The sequence below is a fragment of the Lathyrus oleraceus genome, chromosome 6 (assembly GCF_024323335.1).
Source record: "Lathyrus oleraceus cultivar Zhongwan6 chromosome 6, CAAS_Psat_ZW6_1.0, whole genome shotgun sequence".
In the NCBI taxonomy this organism is placed as follows: domain Eukaryota; kingdom Viridiplantae; phylum Streptophyta; class Magnoliopsida; order Fabales; family Fabaceae; genus Lathyrus; species Lathyrus oleraceus.
Window position 1 is genome coordinate 240027444 of NC_066584.1, and position 13690 is coordinate 240041133.

General features: G+C 36.5%; 1 protein-coding gene across 6 annotated transcripts in view; it reads right to left on the reverse strand.

The window, feature by feature from the left end:
* Positions 1–5212, reverse strand: part of LOC127098600 (transcriptional corepressor LEUNIG_HOMOLOG) — a 29314-nt gene extending 24102 nt beyond the window's left edge. The window contains exons 1-8 of one of the 6 annotated variants that reach the window (XM_051037230.1): positions 4628–5212; positions 4435–4532; positions 4065–4174; positions 3634–3911; positions 3489–3543; positions 3240–3354; positions 2917–2966; positions 2563–2835 (exon numbers count right to left, since the gene is read on the reverse strand). In XM_051037230.1, coding sequence (XP_050893187.1) covers positions 2563–2835; positions 2917–2966; positions 3240–3354; positions 3489–3543; positions 3634–3911; positions 4065–4174; positions 4435–4532; positions 4628–4659 — 1011 coding nt within the window. In that variant the 5' untranslated portion in view covers positions 4660–5212. Of the gene's footprint in view, positions 1–2562; positions 2836–2916; positions 2967–3239; positions 3355–3467; positions 3544–3633; positions 3912–4064; positions 4175–4434; positions 4533–4627 lie in introns of all 6 variants that reach the window. The other 5 variants (XM_051037226.1, XM_051037231.1, XM_051037227.1 and 2 more) reach the window with 5 other exon arrangements.
* Positions 5213–13690: the final 8478 nt, after the last annotated feature.

Genomic DNA, 13690 nt, shown 5'->3' on the forward strand with positions numbered 1-13690 from the left:
CCTTGGTGTGTCCGAAATGCAGTTTTTTTGATGTCATCTTCTTGCATTCGAATCTGATGATATCCTTGTAGCAAATCAAGCTTAGTAAACCACGCAGCGCCCCCCAATTCATCCAACAACTCATCTACTGTTGGAATTGGAAATCGATCCTTGATAGTAATGGCATTCAGTGCGCGGTAATCCACGCAAAACCTCCAAGAGCCGTCTTTCTTCTTAACAAGGAGAACAGGTGAGGAGAAGGGACTAGTGCTGGGCCTTATCACACCATTGTGCAACATTGCATCAACTTGTTTCTCGATCTCTTGTTTCTGGAAATAAGGGTATCTATAGGGACGGACATTTACAGGTTTGGTTTGTGGAAAAAGGTGGATAGAGTGATTTGTGTCACGGGTAGGTGGAAGAGTGGAGGGTGTCTGGAACAGGGAAGTATACTTGCGAAGAAGTAATTGGATTTGAGGGTTGGTAGTTTGGAGTGAAGGGGGCTCAGGATTCACAACCTGGATATGGAAAAATGCGCTAGCGCCATCAGTGTGAAGGAGACGGCGTATTTGTTGTGCAGATATGTGATGAAGACCACCATCTCTTTCTCCTTTCAATTCAATCATCTTACCCTTTTGCAGAAACTTCATGGTAAGGTCATTGTAATCCGTCAAAATAGGTCCCAATGATTTCATCCATTGTACTCCTAGCACAATATCCGCACCGCTAATAAGGAGCACGTGTAAATCAATGATGAAAGTGTGTGATTGGATATGTATCCGGACTTGGGGGCAAATCTGATGACATTCTATCTCGTTACCATTACCAACCATAACCCTAAGGGATGAAGTGGGTTGGGCCTTAAGCCCAAGTGACTTGACTAACCTCTCTTGGATAAAGTTATGGGTACTACCACCATCGATCAGTATCACCACATTCTGGGTGGAGACCCGGACCACCATGCGAAGTGTTTCCGGGGCAAGGTTACCCGAAAGGGCATGGAAGCTGATTTGTGCTTGGTCTGGATTCGGGTCAGGATCGTGGGTAAGGGAAATTTCAGATGCGCTGTTGTCGGACCCGAGGTGTTCATCTTCCTCCATTATTAACACAAAGAACTTTGATGCACACTTATGGCCCGGGCTGAACTTCTCATCGCAGTTAAAACACAATCCCTTCTCACGCCGTAGTGACATCTCAGATGGAGTGAGGCGTTTGAAATGAGGTTGAGAAGTTTTGGTGGTGCTAGCGGGGGGTGGTTTGAAATATTGGTGGGTTGTAGGCGGAGTAGGAAGAATACCTTTGGATCGTGAGGATCGACGGCTTTCGTTGATTTTCTCTTCCTGCAAACGAGCCAGAGCAGCCGCCTGAATCAGAGATATCGGTTGCAATGCCTGAACTTCCCGACGAACTTCCGGTACGAGTCCGGAAACGAAACAACTCAAGAGAAAACAAGGAGCTAACCCCACAATACGATTGGCTAGGGTTTCGAATTCCGTCAAGTAATCATGCACCGACCCTTTCTGCGTGAGTTTGAACAACGCCCCCTTTGGATCATCATACTCAGATGGTGCAAAACGAGCTTCCAGTGCATGTAGAAATGATGTCCACGATGGGATCAAAGCATTTTTTGACATCCACTGAAACCATCCCAAGGCTGGGCCTTCCATGTAGAAGGATGCAATCGTCAAACGTTCGGATTCTGGGGTAGCATGATACTCAAAAAATTGGTTGATTTTGAACATCCAACCCACTGCATCGGTGCCGTTGAAGCGCGGTACATCGAGTTTCATACGGTGAGGTTTGTTGGAGTTGTGGGATGAAGAGCCTGATGTAGCTGAATGCGACGGCGGTTCGAGGGCAGAAAGTTTGACGAGGATGTCATCAATTTTGGAGGCCATGAGTGTTTGGGAATTGGTGAGAGTGGTTTGATTTGATGTTAATCGTGCGATGGCATCGTCGATAACTTTCGAACGAGTGCCGTCAGCCATGGAAGGAGGACAATGAAAGCACCAAAATTGTTAGGAAAAAGGATAGTAAACCTAGATTTCGAGGACTAGGAACCTCCACAGAATAAGAGAAAGAGAGAGATTGGTATGAAAACTTGCTTATTTTATTCATTCCTTAAACATTCTATTTATAAGCAATACATAACAAACTGATAGTGACAGAATGCATTCAAAAGGAAGAATCTAGAGAATAATCTTTGCAAGATTTGGTGAATCCAATGATAAGCTGCCAGCTCATTTTCTCATAGCTGAATTTGTTGCATCTTGAGTGACATAATCTTCTAGATATCTTGGTTTAATGATCTTTCTTTTGGGCTTATCATTGTGGGCTTCTTCGGTCATCCCTTCTTTGGTCCACATGCTATCAAGTTGGCTCTAAAAGAATTAACTAATTATGATTCTCTAATCCTAACAATTGTTCATGTGAAAATATAACCTATGGATCATCCACAAACACATCCAAATCATTCAATGCTCAGGATAGCAAAAAGCATAAAGCAAACTATTCGTCTATCACGGAGTAATTATCAAGTTCATGTAGCATGAAGCCAGGCAAGTTGCATAGAATAAATGATACCTTAGATGAAGTAGATTGCATTGGAGAACCTATTGACCCATCGTTGGCAATTGGCTGACTCTCTTTCACATTCAAACCTCCCCTAGCTAATCCCCTTAATCGTTGTGGATCCATATCTCCATACACTTGTGAATTGCCGATATTTCCTTGTGCATGTACCTGTGCAAGGAGCTGCTGTTGTTGTTGTTGTGGCAAAAGCTGAAACTGATTTGCACTCTGAAGGAGAGGCTTTTGAACTTGAGCTCCAAAACCCGGTCGAATTTGTTCTATGCCCTAATATGGTTATTGATTAAACCAGATCAGATATATTGATGAATATGTAAAGGTGAACTAAAGGCTCATAACAGAACTCACAGTTAAGGGCCATCCTTTTAATGTGAGACCACCAACTCCCTGATTTAATCCTGAAAATGGAGAAGAGAACTATTGAAACCTAGAAAGATGATAATTTGATGAAATTGTGTGGAGATTTTGTTATAATCATAATTGATGAAATAAAAATAAAAATCTTCAAGAACTTTATGACAAATGAATCATGCAGACACCCAAAACTGTACAGGCAAAATAAACAAGTATCATGTTTTGTTGCCTGTTTTACATGATATAAAGTGCTGTAAAATTTAGTACATTAAAATTTCGGATATTCTTTAAATTCATTTTTCCCCAGTAGTTCAAACCTGCATTTGTGATTCCAGACTTTGACTGCATTCCACCCTGCCCATAAATTGAAGAAGGGTCCATAGGTAAGGATCTCTGCATGTTTCCCATGTTGACTTCGCTTTTGATATCCTGCTGAGGAGGAAAAATTAGAGATGAACACCTTAAAATATAGAGTACATATAAAGGAAGGAATGAGGAAAAAAAAGAAGGAAGTGAATGCAAGACCAAGCAAAGAAAACACATACAGGGATTTGCTGAGTTCGAACCTGCATTTGCTGCAAAGCTGCTGTCACATTTACTGAATTTCCTTGAACCATCTGACTGTTTGGGCAAAAGGCAGAAAAGTCATAAACATGTACAAGACTACTTACATATATTTCAAGTTCAATGCAAATATTAAAATAGAATTACCCAGGATGATTTGTTGATTTCAAAAGGGCCATTCTAGCATCTAAAAGTGGTTGGGATGTCTCCGTATCCATAGGGTTAGAGTTCTTCATCCGATCCTCATACATTTTTGCAGCCAAAGCAGTGGCAGTAGATTGCCCTAGCACTCCTTCTGTAGCAATAGCATTTAGAGGACTTCCAATGGGAGGCTGATTAGGATCCCTTCTTTGCAGCTGAGCATGACGCATTAATTGCAACTGCTGCATTTGCAATTGTTGCTCTTTCGCTTTAATCTGCTGAGTCTGCAATTTAGGAAAGAGTATATAATCACTACTCTATTTATTTTAATCAGATAAAAACAATATCATTTAGGTTAAGGCTAACTATTACGTGAAGGCTTGTGAATCATTTCTGTATCTAGTGCCATTAAAGCCAAATGAAGAGATGAGAGGTACCTCTAAATATGCTGCAGCATTCTCAGAATGTTTCTCATTTGTCCTTGCAATAAAAATATCCCAGAAAACAGACCACCACTCAAAAAGAAAACCTCCAGGAGCATCAATTGCTGCATTTTCAGTGTTAACTATAATCAATTGTGTTATAATTAACCTATAAATATTCCACCCAAGCGACACACACTGACACGACAACAGACCATTTTATTTCAAAATCTCTCAAAATTAAGGGCTTAGATTGAATCAAACTATCATGTGACATGGGAGAATCCTTTCCCTAATTAGCAATAGACACTAACTAATCATTTTATATAATTAAATAATCAGGTAAACGAAATAGCACTAAACTACTACATTAACGAACTCTCACCTACTGGATCAGGAGAAACCTTCCCTTCTGTCATAAAAGACTTGGCAGTATTGTGCAACTTTTTCTTCACCAAATAATCATATATGTAAACATCAAGCCTAACAGAAAAAGACAACAATAAATATTAAATGAAATTCTCTATACGGATCAATTAACTACTAATTTTGTATCAAACATAAATGAACACACTTACATCTTATCAGCTTCCCAATTACTCTGCGCCATAGTTTCCCTTTCACAAGCAAAATTAACTACAGCAAAGCACTAAATTGGACCAGATATAGAACAATTGAGATCAATTGAATCTAACAATAATCAATGAGAAAATCAAATCAATCTAATCAAAAAAAGCCTCAGATTAACAGAATGCGCGACCACCAGCCAGTCGAATCGCGACAAATAGATGGATCAAAGATCCCGCATTACCAATCATGGGATGCATGCACCCACGATCACAACGGAAGAAGAATTGTTATCCATTTTAGAGACTTTCCTGTGAATTACACAAATTTGGCACCAGCTAACACTTGATCGATGAAGAGAAGATCGAAGGTGATGAAAAAGGAGGGGGAATTAGGGTTTGTGACACAGTGACTTTGATGACTGGAGTTTCGAACTGGTTCAATGAGCTTTTTTGCAGTGTGAGGGGAACCAATGGGAGAAGTTGAACGAACGAGACTCCGAAGCTCAGGCTCGTCAACGAACCGAAGCTGATAAAGTTCAGGTTAGAGTGTAGAGAGTTACCGTTCCGTATTGCCGTTAACAACAATCTACACGTGTCAAGTAATTCGACCATCTCTGGTTTTTAAGACAAAACTAGTAGTAACAAATTCACGGCATAAGTTTTAATTTTTTAATAGGATATGATTTTCAACATGTATTTGTTTGAAAATTGTCATAAAAAATTTAAAAAAAAATTAGGAATAATAATAAATTTAAATTAAAATAATAATAAATGTAGAAGATTAAAGATAAATAACAATATAATATTATAAATAATATGATTAAAATAAAAATTATTCAAATTTATATAAGATAAATTATTTATTTTTGTTTTTTTATAAATAAGAGAATTATTTTAGAAGAGAGAATATAATTTTTAAATATCTATTAAATCTTTTTTAATAAGTTCTCTTAATCTTTCATATATTTAAAAAAAAGATCGATAAATTTCTATTATTCAATATTTAGATCATTATTAAATTTATTTTCGTTTATAACAAAAATATTTTTTCCATATATAAGTATACTTTAATCAACAATGTATGTTTTTCGTATATAAATATATTTTATATAACAATGGAGGATGAACCACTTTGGGTAGAATGTGAAGCAAGATTGCACTTGTTCTTACAATATAAAAAGAAAATATAATAGATCAGTCAATTTACAAGAAGCTGGTAGAAACAATATATCCATTATTCATGGGCTTATGATAATAACAGCATTGCACATGTTACCTCGGAATTTGTTTAAGATCGTCAAGTGCAGTGTCAGACGTTTTATAATTCTCCGATGCATGTAAAAGAGTTGGAACGATCTCATTAATAGCTTGAAGACCAGCACTCTGAATTGCAATTTTTGCAGGGATAAGGTATAGTAAAACAGTTAGGTTTAATCTCAGACGCCACAAGCAAAATCTTGAACACCTAAAATCACGCAAAAAGGATAAAAGATGACAACCTTGTACGGAGTGCTGAAGGCTAGGCCCACTGACTCACAAACTGCAAGCTCATTCTAAAAATATTTATCTAAATATAGCATAATGCAGACTAAAAAACTCTAAAAATAGGAGAGCTCATTAAAATACACAAACATATCATAAAGAGCAGTCTGAATAGTGGATATGAGATCAGTCATGAAGATCATCAACTGACTCTTACCAGTGTTTGCCATCACTTCACTCATACCAACACAAACACCCTTGCAAACAATGCAAATTATAATTGTATCAAATAACATGAGTTATTGGTTTTCTCACATGTCCATTGTATATTTTTTTATTAATTTGAACACCGTAAATTATTCTAACTTGTCTTCTGTTGCTGTCAGGGTCACTCAAACCCTGGGATAAAATTGGGATTATCAAGGGAAGCACGAGTTCACCAAGCTTTCTGACAAGCTCACCCAGTTATCGTCTAGCAACCTTGATGAAAATCAGCATTACGGGCGTATAATTTCTGAAAGTTGTGACCAAACATAATTTGAAACAGATATTGTTTTCACTTTTCTCTCGTCAATACCCTAACCTACACAAATTTCATTATAGTTTGCAAACAAAGTACAACATTGGTAGTCCATAGTTAATGCAATAACTTGTATCATATGAAAAAGATTTTAGATAGGATGTTTCGCATTATCAATAAACAATGTGCATTAACATGTGTTAACAGTTACAAAACAATGCTAAAAGAATGTCTTTGAACACCTCCTTAAAAGGTGGACCCACAAGCTAAAAGTCGCTCTAAACAAACCAGAAGGAGAAGGAAGTTCAATAAGACCAAAGCCACCAAAATACTGCTCTAGCAAGGTGGCACATACTTTTCACTTGTCGAAAAATGTCTGAAAATCGTAGGGGTGTGTGGGAGTGCATGAAGTAATCTTATTGGTCCAGGGTGATTTATGGATGGCATATCTTATGGTGTGGTGGACATTGGCCTGAAACATATCACCCAACAGCGGAAGACAGTGGTCAATACAAACAGATTTTCTGGTAAATGTCATCAGAAATGTTTGTGACCAAAAAATGCACTTCATCTCGAGAGTACGTAAATATGAAAACCTGTACTACCAATGTTGGATGATCCTTTCAGCATCACAATGAGAATTAACAACAACATCATTCAAATTTCAAATCAGCGAACAATGGAACAATCTATATGGTCTAATTGATATTAGAAGCATTATAAAATTATCGAGAGAGTATTAACTTGAATTTCCAATGTAAGTGACATAACAGATACATAATCATCAGTAACTTTAATATCAAGATATTCTTCTAATGAAGGATCAACAACGACAATCTTGTGAGAATCCATTTCTTCTAATGCTGAACCCGTCTCTTTCTCCAAATGAAAGATGACCAGAGCACTGCTTGTAGCAAGAACTTATCCTCCCACTTCAATGTGTAGTTGTAAATTACAAACTGCAACCATAACTGTGATCACATGGATCACATTTTATGTGATTCGAAACCATTTAGAACTAGGTACAGTGTGAAGCTAAACTATGACATACCTTCAATTTATATTGATTCACACATGCCACAAACTGTGTCACGTTTCTCCAAAACTGTAATATTCTTATAACCAAGCCTAGCTAATGAATAAGCGGCTGATAAGCCACTTAGACCCACACTGACTATTTTGATTCTTGTGTTTTGTAGCAAAGAAGGATGTGGTATGATATTTATAACCTACAAAGAGAAGCAAAAAAAATTAAGATCTTATTATAAGAGAACACAATCAACATATGAAACCATGGTAATTACTAAACAAATCATGTACTGATTGTTTCAGCTTGGACTTTCAACTACCGTGTAATCCACATTGTGATGACCCTTATCATCTAAACAGCTAAAGCAGAAATAAAAATACATTTAGGTAAAGTAAGAAAATGAAAACACAATTAAATATGTGTATTTAATATATGAATTAAAACCTGGTGCAATATTCTTACATACCTAGTTTCCAAAAAAAAATGCTCATATTCATTTGTTTTCTTCTTCCTAAGCCCCTTCACTCCAATCTTGTTTTCCTTCAAAGATGTTGAATCTGTAAGACCCCAATTTTGACCCTAAGATCCCTCATGCATTTTCATCATAAGCATTAGCATTGGGATCACATCTTGGCATCCTCCTTACCCCTCTCTTGCATTGGGTTTGTTTTGAGAGATATCACCAAGCATCCTTGTGATTATATCATACTTTTATTTTATCATTTCACTAACCAAAATACCAAAACATATGTCTTTGTATTTGTCTAACTCTTTTGTAGGAAGGGCATGATCTCATTGATTCATCAAGATCACATCTAGGGTTTGAGACCCTCATGAACAAAGCGCACAATCAAGAATTGATTCAAGAATAGTTATAAGAATCATATATGAGTCCCAATGTTCTCTACATGTTATATTGATCAAGTTTGCTTCAAGAGTTTGAGGGTGATTTGCCTTGGAAACCCTAGTTTGACTGGGTATCTTGAGTAACTTCTCCAACAAGCTATCTCACCAATTGATCAAATTTCTCAAAGGACACTTCACATATCATCATCTTATGCATATATGATTTACCATGAGCCAAGAAAGTCAATAGAATTGGAAATTAGTAAGTTGGTTGATGGTGGTTGGCCAGATGAATTCATCTGATCAAAACTAGGTCTCCCTAGACCCTATCTCCTACAATTTTCACCATATGAAAATAATTCCAAGAGAAAACTTACTCTAAATGACATTCCAAACAACTTTCATGTTGAGACCTAGAGCTAGTTTTTCTTGTAAAATCATTTTCTATGTTGAAACATTATAGGTCATTTTGTCTAAACCCTAATTTGAAAGTCAACTTCCCAATGCCATAACTTTCTCAATTTTTATGAGATGAAATATTTCCAAGTTTCAAAATCAAATTCAATGTGTCTAATTCAATTTGATGTTTGGAGTGGGAGCTAATTCAACTTTTTTGAGCATGTGATATGAGGCTACATTATAGGTCACTTTTGACCTATACCATTGATCAAGTGATTTTTCCAAACTTCAAAAATTCATAACTCTATTATTTCAAATCTAAATGTCATGAAACTGGTGACCATTTTGAAGGTCTTTGAGAGGTATACAACTTTGATGAAGACAATTTTCTCATTTGAAGCTCCCATAAAAAGTTAAGCAAGGTGGAATATTGAGACATATGGCTTGACACTTAGAAAAATTTTGATATGTCAAAATTTTCCAAACTTCCACCTCAAATATCTCCAAGTTACAAGATCCAAATGAAAAAGTGTACAACATCAAACTTGTTCCTCTTGATCTCACCTTTCCAAAGAGCTAAAATTCATGCATTTTGGATGAGAAATGCATAGGATGCGCATGGCTTAAACAGGCTGATATCATTGGCATGAATCAACCTTCAAGTGACAATGCACATGTACCTTGCAATCCAATCCATCTCCAAAGCATCTGATCATTCATTTGGACTTTCAAACCATCATTCCATGGGCCTATGCGCGCCCATGCAGCATGGCATCATCATTTTACCAAATTTGGAAAGTGGAAAGAGTGTGCAAATATCATTTGATTTCTCTATAAATTGAGGCCCTTATGCTCAGAATTCACACACACATTGTGCCAGCTTTGAATCCCCATTGAAAACCCTTCATTCTAAGAGGATAACCCTGATAAATTCATTTGAATTTGAGCTTGAATCTCCATTGTTTTGGAATTCAATTCTCCAGGAGTCCATTGATTCTAAGCCTTTACATTCCTCTCCTACAAGTAATTGAAGTGAAGCCAAGCAAGATTCAGATCAAGATCTAGCAAGCTCAGACCTCCATTGAAAGTAATTTGCAAAAAATTTGAACTCTTCGATTCTCCTTGATTCTTGCTCAATTCTATTGATTCTTGTGTTGTCTGAAATCCTACCAATATAGGCAAGAAGATTGAGTTGCTTTGAGGCCAAATCGAAGCAACTAAGATCATGAACCTCATTTTTCAATTTCACATATCTCTCAATATAGTTGGAATTGGAAGAATTGAAGGTGATATTCATGCTCAGTGATGTTTTCTCTTTAAAATCATGTCCCTGTTTGGAATTTTGGTGATGGTTCATGTTGACCAATCCGGTGAAGCTCACCGGAGAAGACAACCGGAGCTCTGGCTCCGGTGATGATGTATCTTGAGTCTGAGCCATGGGATCCAACTTCCACGTTTTAATCTTAGCTGTTCCTTGTGAATACCACGTTTGTAGCGCGTTTGACTAGGGATTGGTGGAACGCGTGTTTTGGATCATCAGATTTGCCACCTCAATTAATGAGGGAGATCTGGTGGTCCACGTATTTTAGCATTTTCTGAATTTCCATTTAATTCCTTTTCTTTCAATAATTCATAATAAATTTAATATTGATCCAAAAAATATGGGACTTTCAACAAAAATTTCAAATATTTTTCTCTTTCATATTCTGAATTAAAATTATTTTTTGGATCATTATTAATATTTTTCATGAATTAATTGATTTTTCATTTGTTTTTAATTGTTTAAAAATATTTTTAAGTGTCCAAAAATTATGAAATTTTTTCTCCAAGGTCCTTTGACCTTTGTTTGACCTATGATAAATCTCATGGCCATTTGTTTGGTGTTTTGATGAGATTTTAGGATTTGGACAAAACATATTCAAATTTAATGCATTATTTTACTATTTTTAATTGAATAAATGTCATTTAAATTGTGTTGATCATTTGTATTGACTTAATTGAGTTTCTCATTTGTTGTTGGACCTTGGTCAAGGTTGATTTGACTTTGTCAAGTTAATATTATTGGATTTAGGGGATTGATGGAATGTACATTCCATCTCCCAAAATGAATGAATAATATTAATTTGGTAAACGTCCTCCTTTGACCAATTTGTGATCTCATTCATCCCTTTCCCTCTTCATCTAATTCCCCTTATTCATTCATTCATTTCCATTTGGCCAATGACATCTCAAAGTCCTAATGTTAGTTGATTGAAAGATTAACATGAGTATGGGTGAGATTAGGCCACACCTTTTACATATTTTTGTGTGTGGTATGTTTAATGAGCATAATTCTCAATACTATGTCTCCAACATGCATTAACACCAAAAGTCTATTTCCCGACCTCAAATAGTTGTGACTTCTACATAAGTCAAATTAAGATTGCTTAACAGCGCTAACTTTGTGACATAAAAGGCATAAGCATTCTAGTTAGTGAGATTGTAAGTCTCCACTCTTCCATGGTATTGTGTGGAAACTTGGCTTTCTTTCCTTCCTTTGGAAGATGTTTTGGTTCAAGGATCCATGCTTGTGGCAAGTGGGTTGAGTGTTCTCCAAAGAATGTCTTGAAATCAAAAACAAAATAAAACTAACTACTAACTTACTAACTATTAACTTTTAACTTGAAGCTTTTACTTTAATGCAATTTGCTTTTAGCACTTTATTTCATTTGCCATTATACATATCATTCTAATTGTTTATGTTTATGTAATTTTTACTTTGTCCATTTGGACCATATTGTGTGATAAATTTTGTTTTGTGCCACTTTGTTTGCTTGTTTGATCTTTGATCATTAATGCACATAATAATAACAAAAACCCTAAAAGACTTTTGAGTGGACTGTTGGTTTGATCTTGCCCAATTGGACTTAGAAATTAGACAACACTCCTTTGCTAATTGACTTGGCCAATGCCAATTTGTGAAGAACCAAATGTTTGTAATTTGAAGTTCATCTGATACATCATTCAAAATCTCTCCAGTTCATCTACAACATTGATCATTATGAAGCTGTTATGTTGAACCTGTGACTTGTGGAATTCATCTGTTGCATGAGCTATTTTGAAGAAGATCATTGAAGTGGATAAGCTTGGATGAGGCCATCTTTATTTGATGCCTTGCTATTCAAGACAATATAATTGTGCATTTGTATGTTGCTTGATTCTAAAAAAGTCCAAGGGAATTATGGGTTTCTATTGACATACTTGTCTATTGGATTGCTCCCATTTGGTCAGATCTTTTCAACTTTAAACTTTTAAATTTTGTGCATAGGGTAGTCTCTTCATCTTCTCCCCATTTCTTTAATTTCAAAATCTCTCCCTCCATTTTCAAAATATTCTTTGTGTGAACTATTTTTGTTCTAAACTTTGACCACTTTTGTAAAAAAGGATAGAAACTTTGGCCTTATGTCATTGCATTTTCAAACTTATTTTCTTCATTCAAACTTATGAATAAACTTAACTATACTTGACTTAGATTTTCAAAAAAAAAAGAACTAACTCGTTCAAACCATTTTAGGCCTTTGTGCCTTTCAAACTTAAAATTTGTTAAAACCAACACACTCATTTTGGAATTTATAGCACGAACTACAAGGTTTTTATCCCTCATTTTTATGTTGGTACGTAGGCACAAGACTGAAGGTATTGTCAAACATAAAAATATAATTAATGAATTCTTTTCTCATCCCCCCATTCTATTTGTTTGTAAACATCACTTTGTACAAAATACATATGCACACAAAAAGAGCTCCCTAGGAGTACCTAGGACACTTTGGGTGCTAACACCTTCCCTCTGTGTAACCAACCCCCTTCAGTCAGATCTTCTGACACTGTTGTTAGGGATCCTTAGGATGATTAGTCTCCTTTTCTCTTGTATTTTTCATTTGGTTTCTGAAATTATACTCAGTGTAATCCTTCCGATTTATATAAATAAAAAGAGATTTTTGGTCATATCAAATTATTGCAATTTCCATTTCAATTTTATATATTTGAAAATGATATAGTAAGTTCCTTAGAAAATAAAAATAATCAAGCATTGCATTTCATGTATCATTTGCATAAGCAGGTTTTTGCCAGGTGTCTGATTGGTGTTCTTCTGTGCTTTAGCCAAGCTGACTAACCGGTATAACACCAGAGCTCATCGTCAAAAGATCATGGAGCACCTTGAGTAAGAGAACCGAGACTTGAAAGAGGAGATTGCCCGGCTGACCGCCATGATGGAGTCAGTTCTTGCTGCCCAAAGCCAAGCTTCTCCGACACCCGTAACTCCTCCCGCGAGGACAGTTATTTCTGAAGTGGTTACCTCTACAGTGCCTCCTGCCACTGCCCACTTCGCTCCGAACCTGCCTGCTGGATTCTCTTGGGGAATGCCACCTAATTTTGTGCCAGAAGGTTTCGCTCCTACTTTTGCTTCCATGGCGGCATCTAGCGCGGTCATGTCTGTGCCACCTCCCGTTGTGTACACTTTGCCACGTGTAGAAGACACCATCTATCATTCCGAGCCATCTGAGGGCCCTGATGTTTATGAGAAGATGGACGAGATGAAAGACCAATTTCTTGAGTTGCGCAAGGAATTGAAAACACTAAGAGGCAAAGATCTGTTTGGGAAGAGTGTTGCTGAACTGTGCTTGGTACCCAATGTGAAAATCCCGGTGAAATTCAAAGTGCCTGACTTTGAGAAGTACAAAGGGAACTCTTGTCCACTTAGTCATCTTGTGATGTATGCCCGCAAGATGACGACCCCCAAACAGATAATGACTAG